Source organism: Rhinatrema bivittatum, chromosome 14 (genome assembly GCF_901001135.1).
Source record: "Rhinatrema bivittatum chromosome 14, aRhiBiv1.1, whole genome shotgun sequence".
Classification (NCBI taxonomy): Eukaryota; Metazoa; Chordata; class Amphibia; order Gymnophiona; family Rhinatrematidae; genus Rhinatrema; species Rhinatrema bivittatum.
This window is the reverse complement of record NC_042628.1, coordinates 13,895,695-13,915,044: the sequence shown is the minus strand read 5'-3', so window position 1 is coordinate 13,915,044 and position 19,350 is coordinate 13,895,695. Positions and strand designations below refer to the sequence as shown.

The 19,350-nt window shown below is 42.0% G+C and overlaps 1 protein-coding gene across 3 annotated transcripts in view; it reads left to right on the top strand.

Annotated features, from left to right (window-relative positions):
• The window catches only part of UNKL (unk like zinc finger), an 89,488-nt gene extending 70,839 nt beyond the window's left edge, over positions 1-18,649 (top strand). For all 3 annotated transcript variants that reach the window (XM_029576615.1, XM_029576614.1, XM_029576616.1), the window contains 4 exons: positions 393-620; positions 5,468-5,670; positions 8,348-8,605; positions 13,366-18,649. In XM_029576615.1, the coding sequence (XP_029432475.1) occupies positions 393-620; positions 5,468-5,670; positions 8,348-8,605; positions 13,366-13,521 (845 nt within the window). In that variant the 3' untranslated portion in view covers positions 13,522-18,649. The remainder of the gene's footprint in view (positions 1-392; positions 621-5,467; positions 5,671-8,347; positions 8,606-13,365) is intronic.
• Positions 18,650-19,350: the final 701 nt, after the last annotated feature.

Below are 19,350 nucleotides of genomic sequence, written 5' to 3'. Positions count from 1 at the left end.
CTAGTTAGAAACAGAGCTGCTATGGATTAAAACGTGCTATTCTTACTGACCACTGTCCACTAAGGAGTCGCTGCAGAACCGGCTGCAAACGAGAGTTCACGAGCTCCAGGCCCTCGAGATGCTTGGAGTTAAAACCCCAAAGGCATCCTTAGTTAAAGGAAGGCGGCCATCGCTTGCTTTTCTTTGAAAGGGGAGACGCGCGACGCCTTCCGAATGATACTCTGGGAGAGAGTTCAACAATTGTGGTCCAGCCACCGTAAAAGTGTTTTCCCGGTATTGTAATAGTCGGATTGATCAAATAGAAGGTGCGTTTGAGGAAGACACAATGGCCGACTGATCTTAAGTTCCTGGCTGTCGTCTAATCCTTTTTTACTTTTTTTTTTTGCACTAAGGTCAGAGGTTGCTGGGAAGCTCAGCGCCGGTCAATATTCCAGGATCCCTGGCTCGCTCCTCATCTTTACATTCCTCATCTTCCCTCTCCACCTCTCCACTTAGCTCGCTGTCCCAGTCTTTCCTGTCGTCCAGCATGGCCCCTCACCACCAGCAGCAGCAGCCACCCCAGCCTTTGAAGTCTGAGCATGGCGTATTGGGCACGTCTGCCTCCTCTCATAATTCCTTAGGTAAGTAAGGCTGAAGGTGGCTGGCGCCTGTAGCAGCTGTAGGGAACATCTGTGTGATCCTGGGGGGTGCCCAGAGTTTATGCACCAGATTTGAAAAATCTGTCCATCTAGGCTGAGTGGATCTTTGGTCGCAGTTGGGGGCTGCATTGCGGGAGGGGGAGAGAGGCCTGCATTTGGATAAGGTGGGGAGTGAGAGAGGAAGGGCTGTATAGGAATATGCACTCATCGGAGAAGAAATGGTCTCCCCTCCTGCATTTCTAGTACATGGTGAATGCATTTGTCCTTGACCGAGTAGGTCCTGAAAACATTGTTTTAAACCTGCATATGCACATAATATCCGGGTAAAGCTGGATTGTCCAGGTTCAGTTCTTGACATAAGTCAATACGACCATTCATCCTTCTAAGGCATGCAAAGTAAGTATCAATTATTATAATTGGAAAATTATTGCCGAGTGTGTTTGTGAATCATATTTTATAAAACCATGACATTGAATATATTCATATATTAAGTCATCTGGGTTGTAAACAACTTTTTTTTTTTTTTTTATATTAGGGAAGGTGTTCTAAAAAAAAAAAAAATTTAGTTCAGTGGTTCCCAAACTCTGGATGAGTTAGGTTTTCAGGATCACCAAGCTATGCAAATTAACCTGGTTCTTAGACAAAATGGCCCTGATTTTCAAAAGCAATTTTCAAAAACTGGGTTTTACACGTGTAAATGCACCTTACCCATGTAAGTGGGCTTTTGAAAAATTGCTACAATGTCATTGAATTGTCAGTAGGTTTTACTCATGTAAAATGCACGTAAATGCATTTTTTTTCCTTTGTTCAAATGTATTTTATTAAATAACAAAACAAAGCATACCAAATGGCTTTTTTGAAAATTGCTACGATAGTTTGTTAAATTTACAAGTGCAACTCCTTCAGTTCACCTGAATGTGTGCACATGTGTTGTGAATTATGGACATCCTTAAACCAGATGATGGTGATCTCGAGCAGTCTAGAAATTATTAAAAAAAAAAAACCAAAACTTAATGTAAAATGTTCTAACCATCGATTCCCAAACTCTTATCCACTGTTGGAATCAGGATGCTGGGTTTGATAGACCCTTGGTCTGACCAGTAATGCAATTTCTTACGTTCATAACAAAATATTTCTCTCTGGGCAAACAATAAATAAACAGAAAAGCTCTCTCAGAGCTCAGAAAAACTGAGTTGGTTTTCTCAGCAAGTAGGAGTATTCCCGTGAAGCCACCGCCTCGTCTCCTCACTTTTTTTGTTTTTGTCTTCTATTTTGTGCAAAAGGTCCCACTGTGTGTGTTCTTTAAGCTATTTGTTGAATTCCTTGTTTTGCTCTGCATGAAATATTTTAATTTTGTCCTTTTTTTTTTTTTTTTTTTTTTTTTGTGAGTGCAATAAAAAAAAAAAAATTTCGTTTCAAAATAGTTTGACCTCACCTCAGCCATCTTTACAAGCAAACTGAGCTTTAAAAGATGCCCTTGCCTGATCAGCATGACTTACCAAACTGCTCTGTGGGTTCTGTTTTTCAGGTCTGAATAGTTTTCAGGCAGTTCTGTTGGAGATTTTTTCTTATTGTTGAAGACCTTGCCTTGACTCCAGTACTTCAACCCTTAGTGATTCATTGAAATGTACAATTAGACCAGGTGTGCCTTCTTTTGCACACAACTGTATATCAAAGCCCCCAAAACAAGTAGTTACTGCTCCGATTCACAGAGTATTACAGGAACTCCAAGCAAGACACTCTTGTCTACATTGCCAGTAAGATCTCAGATACAAAGTTCAGCCTTGTCCTGGCTCTTTCATGAGTCGCCAGTAGTGGAATCTGCTTTGTAAAAAGCAATAGCGTTGTCTGACTCATGCTGATGAGTAAAGATGCCAAGTTTCTTAGACCACATGGCAAAATACATTTTTCCAGTCAGCTATATTAACATCTAGAATAGCTGCTCATTAGCTCTGTATAGTACAATATGGGCCGGATTTTAAAAGGGTTACGCGCGCCGGGTCTAAAGCCCGGGGACGTGTGTGAGGCCCGGCGCTTGCAAAAAGGGGCGGTCCGGGGCGGGGCCAGAGGCCTCGGACACTGCGGCCATTTGCCGCTGTGTCAGAGCTCGCGTGCCGGCAGTCGGCCAGCGCACGCAATTTATGTCAGCCCCAGTGCTGAAGTAAGTTTTGAAATAAAAGGCAGCGCAGCTCATGAATTTCCCAAAAATCAATTTGGAACTGAATCATATAATAGACTTCACAGGAGCCTGCCTGGATAGCACACAAGGGAAAGTTGTTTTGTTTTGGTTTTATTTTTCTTTTCCTAGCAGAGAGTACAAAAGCTAACAAAAAATCTTAAGTCTTTCAGATCAAATATGGGCATCTACTCATTTCTACAGGAAGATATTGGACCCCTTTTTTTTTTTTTTTTTTTGCACATCTCAGCATTAGATAGGCTCTGACGTTTCAGTGCAACCAATGCCTACATCCACTGTTTCCCACACAAGAAATGTATCCAACACTCATCTGTTCTCTCACATGGGGAATGGATCCTGTGCACTTGTCGAAGAATCATTCTTTTCCCAAACTTCAATTTCAAATTGCCACCACAATCAATGCCCCCAATGATGGAGAACTCATCTGAAGAACTTTTTTTCTCTCAAGGACCTTGGTCTCCACAGAAAAGAGAGCAGCACATAAATCCGTCTAGAGTGACCTATAAATATCTAATCTCTGGCCAAAGGAAAACAAAGCATTTGATCTAAACAGACAACCAAGTAATGATAGCTCTATATTAATAAACGAGTAGAAACAATCTTTGTCGAGAAGCCTACAAAATATGGGAATGGCAGTTTCCCAGAAGATATATCTGAGAGCTATCTTCCCAGGAGCCGAAACCAAATAAACCAACTAAGTCGCCAACTGCAGCCATGCGAATGGTCATCGAGCCATCAGGTAGCAACGGAAATAGTTCAACAACTTTGGGGAACTCTACAGATATTTTGGCAACACTATTGAACAACAAAAGTTCCCATCTGCTGCTCCAGGATGCCAGCGAGCAGCAGTCTAGTGAAGGAAGCCTTTTCAATCCCATGGAATCAGGGGCTCCTGCTATGCTTTCCCTCCAATTTTACTTTTATAGCCAAAAAAAGTTAAGAGAGAAAGGTCCAATGATTTTGATAGCCCTGATTTTGGTTCACATGGTTTCAGTAACCAGTAAAATTGAAAATGTTCCCAACCCTGATCCCTCGGTGCGGTGGCGCTCCTCTTCATTCCAGTCTTCAAACTTGAGCGCTGACTGCATGGATGTTGAAAGTCAGCTAGTATCTTCTATGAAGTTGCTTGCTGATGTGAGCAAGGTTATTTGTAGCATCCACAAGTCAGTCAGAACCATTGTAAGTGTCTTGCTCCTCTTACTTCAATACCTCTTAAGCCTATCTGACTCAGGATTAAAAGCAAACTTGGTCAGAGTTCATCTTAATGTTATAAGAGCCTTCCACGAGAATTTGGGAGGAATTCCTGTATAGCCAGATTTATGAAAGGCCTAACTCAGCTTAAAACCTCTAGTTAAAGATTCTTGGCACAGCTGATGAATTCACTCTTCCAGCCTCTAGCAACATCGGATGTGAAATTCCCTTTTTGGAAAGTTCTTTTTTTCTTTTTTTTTGTTTAACTGTAATAGTTTCTGCACAAAGAGTAAGCAAGTTGCAAGCACCAGTATCATGCTCACTGAATATTCAGTTTTTCCAGGACAGCTCACCCTGAACTTCTACCAAAAGTGATCTTTTGATTTCACTTAAATCACTGCATTGTATTGCCTATGTTTTTTTGGGGTTTTTTTTTTTTCCAAAACCACACCAATAGTATAAAGGTGAATAGGCTTGTCATACTCTGGTCTGCAGAAAAGCTTTACTGTTCTACTCAGAGAGAACAAAACCTTACAGAAAGTCTTTACAACTACTCTCCTCTTCCATGAGTCTCTTCAAACTGGGGTTCTCTGCTACAAAAAAAAAAACCAACCCTCTTTCCATGTGGATTTCAGGTTGATGACGATGACAAGAGATGCAATCAGGGCAGTAACGTCAATCCAAGGTGAAAGCCCATCAGATCAGGGCCGTGGCAGCGTCCTTAGCCCATCCTTGCTCTAATTCCATAAAAGATATTTGCAAAGCTGCCGCCTGGTCTTCCGTCAGCACATTCAGTGCTCATTGCCACCTAGAAAATGCTTCATGTCAAGACAGCAGTTTTGGCCAAGCAGTTCTCAACAGCTTGTTTAATTCCTTTAATGCTTTCTCCAACCTCTTCTAACATGGGTTGCAGGTTATTCACTGCTATATAGGAACATAACACTTGTTTTCATGCAGCTCTCAGCTTGGGAGTCCTTACTTGTGTGGCTGACTGCTGTCCCGCTTAACCACGGAGAAAGCATGTTGCATGTTCTCTGCAAACAGCAGGACAAATCAGCCACGCAGTGCCACCCTCCACCCTTGTTACTAGTACTTAGGAGACTCGCATGGCGGTGGCTGCACGGGAAGACCTATGTGTGCTCAGGAAACAACCTTGGTGATCTGAGAGCCCTTTCTGGCTCATTTACCATCAAGACATCACTCAGTCACATGACCGATTTTTGTCCTGCTGTCTGCAGAGAACACCTGTTCCAGGTGACCAGTTTTGCTTTATTTTTATATACAGTTGGGGAACCTGTAGCTTATTTTAGCACTGATAATGAATTGTCGTTCTTGCTCCCTTCTGTGTGATTTTTTTCCTGAAGTGTAAACTGTGCCGACTGGTAACTTGAGTGCTGTGCAGGACGCTTCCTTACCTTCTTCTCCCTGAAATGTGTGACAGGATTGAACGGCGTTACTGGCAGCATTTGGGATTTTGTTACTGGGAGTTTCTCCCCCAGCCCTTCCCCCGTATTCACCAGTGGGACGACGCCCTCCACAAGTACCAACTCGAATGGCAGTGAGCTGGCCCGAGTTCGCCGGGAACTTGATGATGCAAAGAGGAAGATAAAACGTTGGGAAGATTCTTGGCAACAAGTCAAACAGGTAGTGGGTCTTAACGATTTGGGTCCTTGATGTGCTTCTATTAGTGTGTCAACAGAGGGGGGGGGGGGGGTGTAGAATCTTTTCTATATTGATTGGGAAAACCAAATTAAGACCGAGTACTCTCTCAGCTTGCTCAGAGCAAGCATGGAGGGCAGTGGCATCTGGTGCTACTAAACCGCTCTGCCTTCCGAACAAGGCTCCGTGTAAGTCTCTGAGGAGGTCTCTCTATTCTTACCTCAGTACCAGAGTCGTGTGTACAGGAACGTCTGGTGTTACCGTTTCTTTCTCACATCACTAAAACTGAGCATCTAACTTAATTTTGATTTTTCTGACACACGTTCAGCTTTGTACAGTTTACTTGCCTGTCTTTTACAAGTGCTTACATATGAATAAAAAAAAAAAAAAAAAAAGTGCCACTGCATGTACACATTACAGATAAGGCAAAGATGTAATATTCTGTAGTTGTCACGGAATATGTCTTAAGCATTGTGCTCTTATATAGGTGCACACTATTCTTACCTTTTCCTTTTTTGTGTAAAGCAGTGTGTGGTTGCCATGTTAGTCCACGTGACTGCAGAGAAATAAAGGTTAGCAAAAAACATATATGTAAGATGATACCTTTTTATTGGACTAACTTAATACTCCTCTTCTGGTCAGAACAGATGGAGCAAAAGATGACACAACAGGTAAGTGAATCGCATCAGGTATTCCAAAGGGTGAGAGGGGTTGTGATGGGTGATCAGAAGGTGACAGGCAATACAATTTTATGGCTCTTACCACAATATGAAACCTGAGTCTTTTTTTTTTTGTCAGTTCAGAAGTGTTTGATCATTTTAAGTTCAAAAGTCTTGCGTTCCTGGATTGTTTTAAAGTTACTCTTTTAATTATTCGGATCTTAAGGTCATTGATGAAATGGTTTGGTTCCAAAACATGCTCGCCAGACCCCACTTGCATGAGTGACCTTTTAAGATCAGGATAATTTAAAACAATCCAGGAGACTTTTTTTTGAAGTTAAAGTGATCAGATGCTTTGGAACTGACCAAAAAAAAATAATTTTTTTTTTCAACAAAAGACTTAGGTTTCCTATCACATTGTGATCCATAAAATTATATTGCCGGTACCTCCTGATCATCCATCGAAAGCCTTCTCGCATTCTCCCTATCGTTGGAATGCCTTACTTCCTGTTAGTGTTAGCTTTTGCTCATTCTATTTTGATGTGAGGAAGAAAATAGTAGCTCTTGAAAGCTGGTACAGAAATGTATTGTTAGTTCAATAAAAAGGTATTTGTTGCCTTATATTTTATTTGTTTTTGTTAACCTTCTGTGTGTACTATGTAGCAGCACCTGCTGTAAATTTAAATTAAAAAAAAAAAAGATTGTTCACAAGAATTTACATACAAGCGTATTGTTTGTATCTGGTGCCTTTTCTGCCCCCTCTGGTATCCAGCTGTAGGGTCAGCGTGACCACCACACCCAGCTACTGGACTTGGTGGGAAGGGTGCCATCTAAGTAGGATATATTTCTGCTGCTGAGGTTTACCTCAAAATCGGCAAACTACATTTTAATATTCACATAAAATAAATTTATTTGATTTTATATACAGATACAATCATATCGGTTCACAACAGCGTAATGAGCATTATTAAAAACACATAAATAACATAGATTTTAAAGTACATATAAGAAAAATAAAAACACCATAAAAGAAAATTATTTAGAATTATCATGATACTAAAAAAAAAAAATAAAAGCAAAGGCCCTGTCCTTAATCTCCAATATAAAATTATAGAATTGCTCCCCTTAAAATCAAAACAATAAAAATGCCATGCTTATTCTGGAAGAGCCTTAGTTCAGTCGGGGGTGTATTCCACAAGTTCAGTCTAGCTAACGGCAACGCGCGCTCTCTTACTTTATTTAAATGGGCCAATCTGGGAGATGGAATAGTAAGTAGTCTTTTATTACCTGGCCGCAAATTCCGCTGTGGGGCATGAATATGAAGCAATGCATTTAACCGTTCAGCTTTCTCGTTGTATATTGACTTATGAATTAGGCATAAAACATTTATAGTGAATTCTGTATGATAGAGGAGTAATATGATGGCATTTCTTGGTTCCAGTTAATACTCTCGCCGCTGCATTCTGGTGTTGTACGGAAGTCCCAACAATAGGGCATTACAGTAATCCATTTTAGAGAAAATTAAAGCCCGTAAAACTGTCCTAGAATCGTTAAAATATAAAAGCGGTTTTAATCATTTGTTTGAATAGGTCGGTCATGGAGCACAGGCTTTTTAATTCGGAGGTCCGTGCCAGGCAGGGAGTATACACAACAGAGCTGAACAGGATGCTGGGTATCAGCCAGTGAGGATACAGCATTTCCATGTTGCCATCTTGGGGCCCAAAACTTGACATTTTATAATCATTGCCCACCAGAAACTTGCGGTGATGGGCAACGGTCGTCTGCGTCCGTCTTTCGACTCTCGTTGTAGTGCTGCTCACTAGAATACTTTGAAACCAGAGTTCACCTACCAGAATGTAGCAAAGCCAGAAAGTCACTGAACATAAACACTTCACGGAGAGTTACATTCCCCCCCCCCCCCCCCCAGTTTTCCCATGCGTCTCCTAGCATTAAAATTAGCTTTGCTAATTTTGTGCGTGTCCTCTTGTTTTGTCTTGTCTAAGGCCTGTGATGCATGGCAGAAGGAGGCTCAAGAAGCAAAGGAGCGAGCCAAGCTGGCAGACACGGACAGGCAGCTGGCCCTGCTCAAGAAGGAAGAGGTGGAAAGCCAACTGAAAAAGCTGCAGGAAGACTTTGATGTTGTACGTCTGTCCCCAAAACTTTCCCTGGGGAGAAAATACGGGGACATAGAAAAGCTCCCTTTACCAAAGCTTCATTCTCTGCAGAACCAGCTGCGGTCGGAATTGGAGACGATAGACGGGGTGAGTATCTCCCTACTTACTGCATGGATGACAATGGGGCTGTGGCAGCATTTAGCTAAAATGCACAAACCATGAAATCAGGAGACAGAGCCTTAAAAGGTCACTCTGCTGCTTCTGTTCCATTCCAGAAGTACAACAAACAAAGAAGAATATTAAAAACCAAAAATATGTACTTTGTAAGAACATAAGATGTGCCTACAGTGGCAAGTCCCGGGTTACTAGGAAGTATCTGGCAGATCCCAAAGACTACATCCATTCCTTGTTGCTTACTCCCAAGTGTAAGCAGTGGCTTTCCTCGAGTCCACCTGGCTAATAATTATGAAATTTTCCTCCAGGCCCTTGTGTAAACCCTTTTTAAACCCAGCTGTGCTAGTCGCCTTGCCCACATCCTCCAGCGACAGCTTCCACAGCGTAATTGTGCACTGAGTGAAAAAATAGTCCCTTAGATTTGTTTGAAATCTGCTTCTGGCTAATTTCATGGAGTCTCCTAGTCCTAGAGAATGGTTAATTACCCTTTCAAACAGTGCTGTTTTCCACCCCATTTGACTAAAGAAGAGTTTGAGAAAAACATTTATTTGTAGATGATGGTGGTGGAGGCTGGGGGGTTACATATCACTAGTAAGGACTCCCAGAGATGGAAAATGCGATTTCGGGATAATTATTTCACTCCACCACTTGGCCACATTGCAGAATTACAGAAGCTGTTGAGTAAATGAAAATTGGTTCGTACTTGCTAATTTTTGTTCCTGTAATACCACAGATCAGTCCAGAGAAGTGGGTTGTGTATCCCTACCAGCAGATGGAGTCAGAGAACAAAGCTTGGGGCACTGCCATACATACAAGAGTGCCACTTGCAGACCCTCAGTATTGTCCCGTACCAAAGCCCATGTTAACAGAACTAACTTATAAAAAAACTCTAACCAAAACAACTGCGAATAACTGCTCCATCAATCCATTCTGCAAAAAAGGAGCTTCGTGAAAAACATAGCCAAACTCTAGCCAATGCAGTCTTTCGGTATCTGAAGAAAGGGGTGGGCCTCTGGACTGATCTGTGGTATCACAGGACCGAAGATTAGCAGGTAAGAACCAATTTTCATTTCCTGAACATACCCAGATCAGTCCAGAGAAGTGGGATGTACCCAAGCCACCCTACACTGGGCGAGACCCCCGAAAGACCCGCACGCAGAACACTCTCACCGAAGGACGATTCATCAGAGGCCTTGACGTCCAATCGATAATGCTTAAAGTGTGAATAGAAGACCACACTGCCGCCCTACAGATCTCCTGAGGCGACAGTAGCTGACACTCTGCCCAGGAAGTAGCCGGGGCTCTAGTGGAATGAGCTCTGAGACCCAATGGAACTTTCTGTCCACTGGATGCCTTACTGCCACAGTATGGCAGTAAGGCATCCAGTGCATCCGCCACATAAGCGACACCCGCCTCTAAACGGGCAGACTGCATCGCCCTGCTGCTGCTGGTGCCGGCACTGGATGCAACCTCCTGAGCCCACCACAGACGTGCTCTCTGCATCAGGCTAGCGCAGATCGCCGCTCGTAGACTCAGAGCTGTGACCTCAAATGCCCGCTTCAACTGGATCTCCAGTTTCCGGTCCTGCATGTCCTTCAGGGCGGCCGCCCCAGCGACTGGGATAGTGGTCTTCTAAGTGACTGCCGAGACCGCAGCGTCCACCTTAGGATCTTCAGCAGGTCTAAGACTTCCGTCGATAGGGGCTGTAGCTTTGCCATCGCTCTGCCCACCTTCAGTCCTGCATCAGGAGCCTCCCACTCCCGGGTCACCGGTTTGCTTACTTTCTTCGGCAGAGGAAAAGAAGTAGTGGGACCCCTAATGCCATCGAGGACGGGGTTAACCCCCCTCATTGTCAGACTCCTCCTGTACAATTTTAAGGCCAAGGACCTCCAGGACTTGAGGAATGAGGGGCCGCAGCTCCTCCCTTTTAAACAGTCTGACCACACCGGGATCGTCTCCCTCCGCCGGCGGGGTATCGGGGTCATCGGAATCATCCGCATCCGCCTGATCCGGGTCCGTCCTCGCAGCTGCTCCCGTGGGCGGGGCCGATCCAGATCCCAGACTCGGGCCTTGAGCCCCATCATCTCTCGGGTGAGTCTGATCCATAGGTTGCTGCCCAGGGTCTGCGCCCCGATATATTTTCCCAGGTGGATGACCAACGTCTCCCTGGAGACTGGGTCTCTTTACCGCCGAACGTTTGCGAGCCAAAAAGGCCTCGTGCATGAGGAGGACAAATTCCGGGGAAAACCCCTCCGGGGAAACGACTGGAGACGCGGCGCCAGCTCTCCCCGTGATATCCTCCCCTACAGGAGCTAAAACGGGAGAGGAATCCTCCTCCCGCGAATCCATGTCCAGGGTACCTGGCCCCTCCCTGAGAGAGGGGTCCTCAGGTTCCAAGGAGCCCTCCAACTCTGGAGCACAATTAGGACATAAGGAGGCTGCATCCAGAGCCCGACTGCGTGTGCCACACACGCGGCAGGCCGGTGATTTTGAGCGCGGCCCCATCTGAGAGAGCGCACCGCCTCGTGGAGCCATGGGGGAGAAGGCTGCGATTGCTTTAAATCCTGCTCGCAGCCGCGACGCGGGAAAAATTCAGACAGGCAGGCCGGAGCAAAACCGCTCCGAAAAAAAAAAGTTAACAACCCCCCCCTCCCCCCCCTGCAGCCAAGCTGCGGCCAACAACAAGAAGAAACAGCCTGCTCCCGTTGAAAAACACCGCCACAAAATAGGACACCAATGGGCCTAACAGGGAAACTCACCCCTTCTCCTTCAGTGCAACCCGGAGCCGAAGGAAAACAGAGCTAACAGCCTCCCTGCTCGGTCTCCGAGGACCCGATCCCCCTGCACAGACTCCTTACCTCAGAGCCGAAGGCAGCCAGCCAGACGCGCAGCCTGTGTAACTTTGGCCTTTTTTTTTTTTTTAACTTTACTGAGGCACAACAGGGGATGCTGTAGCAGGGATCGAGGGAGCAGCTGTAGCAGTGTCTGTACCCGTGGCGGACGAGACCCTGACAGGGATCCCCAATCCCCCGGATGCCCGGTTTCTACTGAGGGATGGCCCACGAAGGTGCCTAACACCTCAGGAAGCAACTGCCACTAAAAGAAAAATTCTAACTGAAAAACTTAAACTAAAAACTTGCGGAGTGCATCTCTACCATCTGCTGGAGTCGGAGAAATACTGAGAGTCTGCAGGTGGCACTCTTGTATACATGGCAGTGCCCAATGCTTTGTTCTCTGACTTCATCTGCTGGTAGGGGTACAATACCCACTTCTCTGGACTGATCTGGGTATGTTCAGGAACGATTGTTTTGAAAATCTAGAGAATGACAGACTTTATGCATCTGGTATCGTCCCCTACACGCCTAACTAATATACAGCCCTAACAATGTGCACTACATTTTTTCTAGGTAAGGTACATGGAAATGGACAAACTGTGCCATTTTAATATAGGTGTGCTACCAGTATATCTAGGGGGTGCTTTTCAGCTTTTCTCTGACTCCATCTGCTGGAGGGGAGGCATAACCCAGCAGTCTGGACTGATCCTGGTACGTACAGGGAAAGTCAGGGTTTTCAGAATGTAACTCCATCCATATCTTGTTACATAGCTCAAAGCTGGTAGGTGCCATGAAGGTGAATTTCCTGGTAGGAAGCCCCTTGCATCATTTTGCATTCCTTTTCGCTCTCCTACCTTTTTAAGGTCCTCTCACACCGTGGGCTGGATTTAAGATTTTGGTATCCATATTCTGGACTGGAGCACTGTGTGATGTCAGGGGAGAGGGAGGAGGAGAAATGAGTGGCAGAGTCCCTAAAGCAGGGCTTCCCAAACCTGTCCGGAGGACCCCCCACAGCCAGTCGAGTGTTCAGGATTTCCACAGTGAATATGCATGATATAAATTTGCATATCATGTAGACTCTGTATATGCAAATTTCACTCATGCATATTCATTGTGGGTATCCTGAAAACCCGACTGGCTGTGGGGGGGTCCCCAGGACAGGTTTGGGAAGCTCTGCTCTAAAGCAAGTGGGAGCAGGCTCTGCTCTGGGCCAGCTTTTTGTGTTGTCTGTGCCCAAATCTGGCTCTGCTTATGCCCTCCCTGCGCTTTCATAGAGCGCGTAGTACTCTACTAAAATGTGAATTATTCAGTCTGCATTTATTTCTGCATGTGTGTGTTTCACCTGCCTCTTTCCTGCAAGAAGTCCTGCACTATCTCCGGGCTCAGCACATAGATTAGTATTTCCTGGTGGTGTTTATGGGGGCAATTACAATTCATTTCTTCAGTTTATTTTTGCTTACATTCAGCATCTCGGGGGAGGATGTATCAAAAGCTTTGTTGTGAAAATTCTGAAGTAAAAGTTTTTTTGTTTTTTTTTTTAATAAAACTCCCTGTGTCTGCAACAGCATCGTTGTATGCTAGACCGGGGTGGACAATTGCACACCAGTTGGATTTTCAGGATACCCTAATGAATATGCATGAGAGATTGCATGCAAATTTATTTCATGCATATTCCTTAAGGATATCCTAAAAACCCGACTGGCTTTGCAGCCTTCAAGGACTGGAATTGCCCACCCCCTGCGCTAGCATGAGACCATAGTTTCTACTAACAGATGTGGCTTGAAGGACGGGCTTGGCTGCTTTGCGTTGCCTGTTGGGAAACCTGCAGCCGGTGTGGCCAAAGCCTCTGCTGTGCTTTTTTTCTTGTTCACAACTTTTCTCTCCTCCTTGACACGACAGGTCATTTTTCAGCTTCATTCAAAGAAGTGCGTCGTCTGCCAAGAACGCGACCGCAGCGTGGTCCTGCAGCCGTGCCAGCATTACGTACTGTGCGAGCACTGTGCACCTACCAAACCGGAATGTCCTTACTGCAAGACGAAAATCATGAAGTGGTGACAAATTATTCACGGTACCCGCAGTCCGCCGCCCTCGGAGGGATTCGGACTCGTATCCTGTAAACCAACTCAATACAGCAGTTTTTCTTTTTTATGTTCTTCTAGTTATTAAAATATTTTTTAGATGTAGTAAGTAATCCCTTTGTTAGTGCCAGACTGATCTCTGTTTTGACGCGGACTGAAGTTCTTTTAAGGCTCCATATTTTTTTTTTTCCTCTCTTTCCCTGCCAGCATCTCCCCTCCACCTTTTCAGATTATTTATAAAGTTATTACCTGCAACTTGTTTTGTCCCCTTATTTCTACAGATGTTTTTACCAATAGGTTTTCCTAAGATGCACAGTGCAGCCTGCTTGCCCCCTCCCTCCTCCCTCCGCTAACGCTCGGATCTCGGCTGTGACCCCAGCAGAGAGCAGAAGCGGAGGTTTGAACACCCGCAGTGTGTATTTTGCAGTCTGCAGCTGGTATTTTGGGATCAGTCTAACACTACTGGTTACTAGGTTATTTTAAAGAAGTTTAATTCTTGTAAACGCACTTTGTTAACCAGTTTTGTTTTTGTTTAGGTTATTATAAATTTGCTTTGAGCTGCTTTGTAGGTTATTTTTAAATATGCGATATGAAGCTTTATATGTGTACTGTGAACTTTAAAATATTTCATGTCAATTTATTATTACTGTTAAATCATAGTATAGTAAATATATTGTTAGATTTCATATTCTGAAATTAGTACTTATTAAATGAACATTATCTTGTAGTGAGATACTTGCCTAGGATTTTTACAGTTTTCAAGTTAAGTGCAAACAAATAGTATTTATAAGCATAACCAGCAGAGAGAATGATATCAGGAAGGCACAATATACTTAGGCATTCAGAAAAGTAGTTTTTGTTTTATGAAAGGAACTGATCTTCCTGAACATGGGTGCATTTGCACATTGTTTGCAATCCTTTTTATTTTAATTTCTGTAGCTGTTGTAGTAACATTTGTATAACTCCTAACCTCGTGTTATCCTGCATTTTTATATCACTCATGGAGATGTGGACAGAGGTCACGTAGCCACTTATACTTAAGTGCCTATGCCTTACACCTATTAAACTTGCAAAAGGAGAGAGAGAGAATGTTTTGCAAATACCTGCAAATCCTATTTTTTTTTCTTTTCCACTTAACTATGTGCTAGACATTTCGAATCCATGTTTAAACGAATTAGGAAAAACCCTTCTTCCTTAATAATGAACTTTTAATTTAATAATATTGAAAATAGTGATGTATCCATTTAAAGTAATTGAGATTCTTGATTGTTTTATTCGTCCTTGCTATGAAATGGTTTTGATGTATAACAAGGCAGTGGTGCTTTTGATGTAGGATTTTTTATATGTGTATTTTTTTTTTAATCTTATTCATCGTGTTAATGTTTCTCCATTCATATTTAATTTTGATGGTTAGGAGTATGCAATTCAGAAGAGAAAATTACTGTATGTTAACACTGCGTCTCGTTACATTTTATAGTGTAAACTGTGTACTTCTTCATGTAGAGAAGTTACTGATTGGGTTAACTTTTCTGTGTGGTTTGGGTGACACAAGTATAGCTTAAATTGAAATGACCTACTACTGTGTTATATACTATGTACATTCATATGCTCACATTCAGTGCAAGAAGTTCATTTGTATGACCAGCAAAGAGCTCCAGGTTCATCTCCTTTTTCACGTGGACGTAGAGAGGAGTTTGAAGCTCAGCCGCCCTTTCCTGTCTTGACATACAATATTTGAGACCAGTGTTAACAAGCCTGACCTCATAATGATTAACTTCTGGTGAAAGAATCTTGAAAAAACACTTTTAAGATTTTAGCCTTTTAAAATTAATATATATATATATATATATACACACACACACTGATCCACCTTTTGGAATTTTATACTTTGTTACGCATTTTTCATATGCAATGCACTTATAACTGAATGGACATGCAAGTTAAGATAAAATCCACAGTATCTGTCCTCCAGATCTGTTATCCTTACTTAATGCAATTTTTACTTGTTCTGGGGCAAATTTTTTGTAGTCTGTCTTACTTGGGTGGCACTAGTTTAGGATTTATAAAATAAAGGAGGTGCTGAATTCTTAGACTTTGCTGTGAATATCAATGGACTTCTGCTTTCTTGTGTAGTCTTTTTGCCAAAGACTTCTAATGAACATTTTAATAGCATTTGTTTAGCTGAAAGAAAGTGCAAAGTGACTGGTAAGAATTTTTAACAGTGACCAAATTAGAAAGTAATGTTGTTCATGAGCCTTTTTAATTTTTGTTTTTAGACTGTGTTAAAAATACTTGGTGATTTTTATTTTTTTTTAGGCCACGGCTGCTTATCATTCTAGAATGTGGAACAGTCTGCAGTGGTATATGCTAACAAAGAATCTAATATACATAGAAGTTATTTAGTGAAGGGTTTTTTTCTGTTTAAAATGTTGGTGAAACAAAAAGCAGTTTAGATCAAAAACGTGACCATGCGCATCAATGCTTTGTTTATATTTCTAGAAGTTTGTTTTTTTTTGTGTGTGCTGTTGTCACAATTAGTAGTAAAGCTTTTTTTTTTTTTTTTTCCTTCTCTCCATATTAACATTTGTAAACCATTGGTGAGGAATTAGGTGCTTTTCTTTGGTCTTTCTTTTAATCATGAGAGCATTTTTGAGTTTGCAGCTTGTCTGGTAAATAACTGGCACCATGTTCCAGTTGTATAACCCTTAACTGAGCCTCTATAGCGTGTATGTCTGTCTGTCAGTGCTGGGTCCAGAGAGAATGTTTTTCATTTTTCTCTGTATACATTTCTCTCCTCTCTCAGTAGTTATAAACACTTCAGCTGACAAACAAACAAGTTGGCTAAATTTGAGATGCTGGCTAAAGGTTTAACAGCACTAGCATTATACAACTTACCCGACCATAAAAAGGCAGCTTTATTGGAATGTGTGTGGGGTTTTTTTCTCAGCGTCTGGGGCATTTTCCTGAGTTGTGTGCACCCAGTTACCCTCTCGCAGACCCCCTTCATCCTCTCGTTGACTCTTAGGGTGGCCAAGACAAGAGCCCTGCTTGTGTGCATCAAACCCTGAAGCACTCAGAAGGCAACTTTGAAAGAGTTATTTTCACCTGTTGTGGAAGTGTGAGGCTGTCACCACGTTTACTTAGGCGAGTCAAAAAAAAATGTCAGCCATGGAGAAATATGTAGTTTATCCAGATAATCTACTCCTAAAAAGCTGAGCAAAGCAGCATTCCAATAACTTTTACTTCTGTGGGGTCAACGCTTGGGCAGCTACTGCTGCTTAAAATGCTAGAAACCATGATTTTAAGTGTCCAAAAGGACCATGTCTGTGTATGCCATTTATGGCTTGACTACTTCAGAGTTACGGAAACTACTCCTTCAGTCATGGTCAGCGAGTATAAAGCTTTCAGTAGTTACAGTACTTCCAACTGTTGCTGTCATTTTGAAATGGCACTGGTCACTGGTTCAGATAAGATCACATAAAATGAACCATTGACCAGATGATAGTCAACATGTGGTCGTCAAATCTCCTTTTCCTGCGGCAGTTTAGGATGATGGCAAACCATATACTGTTGCATCTGACCTTCAGTCATTGCCCATTCCTTTTGGATCAACATTTTCCACTACTGCTTTAAGTTGCGGTCCCTAGTGTGTGTGTGTCTGTGTGTATACACATTATTTATGCTATGAGGGGGTTGAATAATGTGAACGGTAGCTGACAATTCCAGTGGTTACTGCTGCTGTTCAGTTACTGGTCACACTGTCCCCATTCCTCAAGTTTGTCTAACGCATGCATTTAGACCAAAGAAATGTACCTGTCTGTGAGATCCCCAGCGTAAGCAATGTTTTGTTTTTTATTTTTACTGTAAATGTGACAGGAGCACTGGGTGTTACATGGACCATGTACAGCATTCACATAAAAAATACAGAATTAATGGCTCTTAGAAAAAAAATTTATTACCGAAAACTGAGGTTACTTGAATAGTATTTTTACAAATGTATTATTAATGCTCAATGTTCTCAGCATGTTCGTTAGCACAACATAAAAAGTACTTACAAATTATACTGTATGGAAGAAAATGCATTAAAAGGGAAATAGGTAAAAATGTATAGTCTTTATTCTTGTTTATGCAAACACTATCCAAGGCCTATATAAACTAGGTCTGGGCTTCCCAAACCTGTCCTAGTGACCACATAGCCAGTTGCATTTGCAGGACATACATACATGGTGAATATGCATGAGCTGAATGTTGCATATAGTGTGGATCCTCCCATGTATTCAGTTTCTCATGCATATTCATTGTTGGTATCCTGAAAACACAACTGGTTGTAGGGACCACCAGGACAGGTTGGGGAAGCCCTGTAATAGGTGCACTAAAAGCCATTTTCAACTTGTATCAATATGAGCTAACTTCATAAAATATAGTCTAACAAGTAGTCCTAGAATGGAACTGTTTTATGTGGCTGAAAAGGATTTGACCAAAAAATTATCATGTCTGCAAGTGTTAAAAGTGGCACATATTATGTTTTTTATGTGAATGCCATAAAGTTGTGATTCAGCTGTTTTAGCCTGGGGAGTAATAGAATAAAGTTAGTTTCTCAGGGTTTTAACAGTTAAGAACTGTAAAGTAAAGTTTAATAGCTTCATAATGGATCTCAAGCTGCATATTATAGGTCTGTTTAAATTTAGTCTCTTAAAATAGATTAAAACACATTCTTTTGTTATCAAGTTTTGCCATTCAGAGTAGCTCTTATCCTAACTAGTGTTTGAATATCAGTAGTAATATTGTCACAGTATGTTTTTGTGTAACTGTGCTTCACATAAGACCTTAATTGAATATTATGGAAGTTCATGTGTATTAATTTATGGATGCCGCAGATATCGTTTGAGTGTCTAGCGAAGAATGGGATTGTGAATGGAATGTCCTTACAGCAGAAGGTGGTATTTATGATGCATAATCATTTACTTGTAGTGAATTGTTTAAAATTGTTAACACTTGTTTAAAAAAAAAAAAATTTTTACACTATAGCATTTATGCAATGGTTTACAGAATTCATGGAATTATTTTTATTATCAATATGGGAATTAAAAAATTTTTGATCTTTATTGCTTGCTGTTTTTGTTTAAGACTTTTTTTTTTTTTTTCTTGAACACAGAACAGTATAAAATCATTCAGACACAAGCAACAGCTCCACTGTTATCAGGAAATCTCTAATCTTTACAGTTGATGCATTGGGCATCAGAAGCTTAGTAAACTGAAAATCCATCCGGATATAGTTAAATTACAAGATTTGAAAAGCTTGATTTTGACTGGGCATTGCTTGGTCTTTAATAAAACTTGTAAATTTAAAGATTCACATTTTGGATTATTGCTCCTTGCCCTCAAGTCATTTGCTAGGAACTACTGTTTCCAGAACAAGGTTATCAATGAAGAACATTTACCCCATTATTAGAACATAAGATAGGATACTGGGCTTGATGGTCTGACCCAGTATGGCATGTTTCCAACCGTGGCCAATCCCATCACAAGTACCCAAACATTAGATAGATCATTAATTACCATCATAGCAGTTTATGGATTTATCCTCTAGGAACTTATCCAAACCTTTTTTAAATCCAGTTACACTGACTGCTGTAACCACATCCTCTGATAATGAATTCCAGAGCTTAATTATGCACGCAGTGCGGGAGAATTTTCTTATTTGTTTTAAATGAGCTACTTACTAACTTCATGGAGTGCTCCCTGGTCCTTTTATTATCTGAGAGAGTAAATTATCACTCTAGCTAATGTAAATCGGTTAACATGA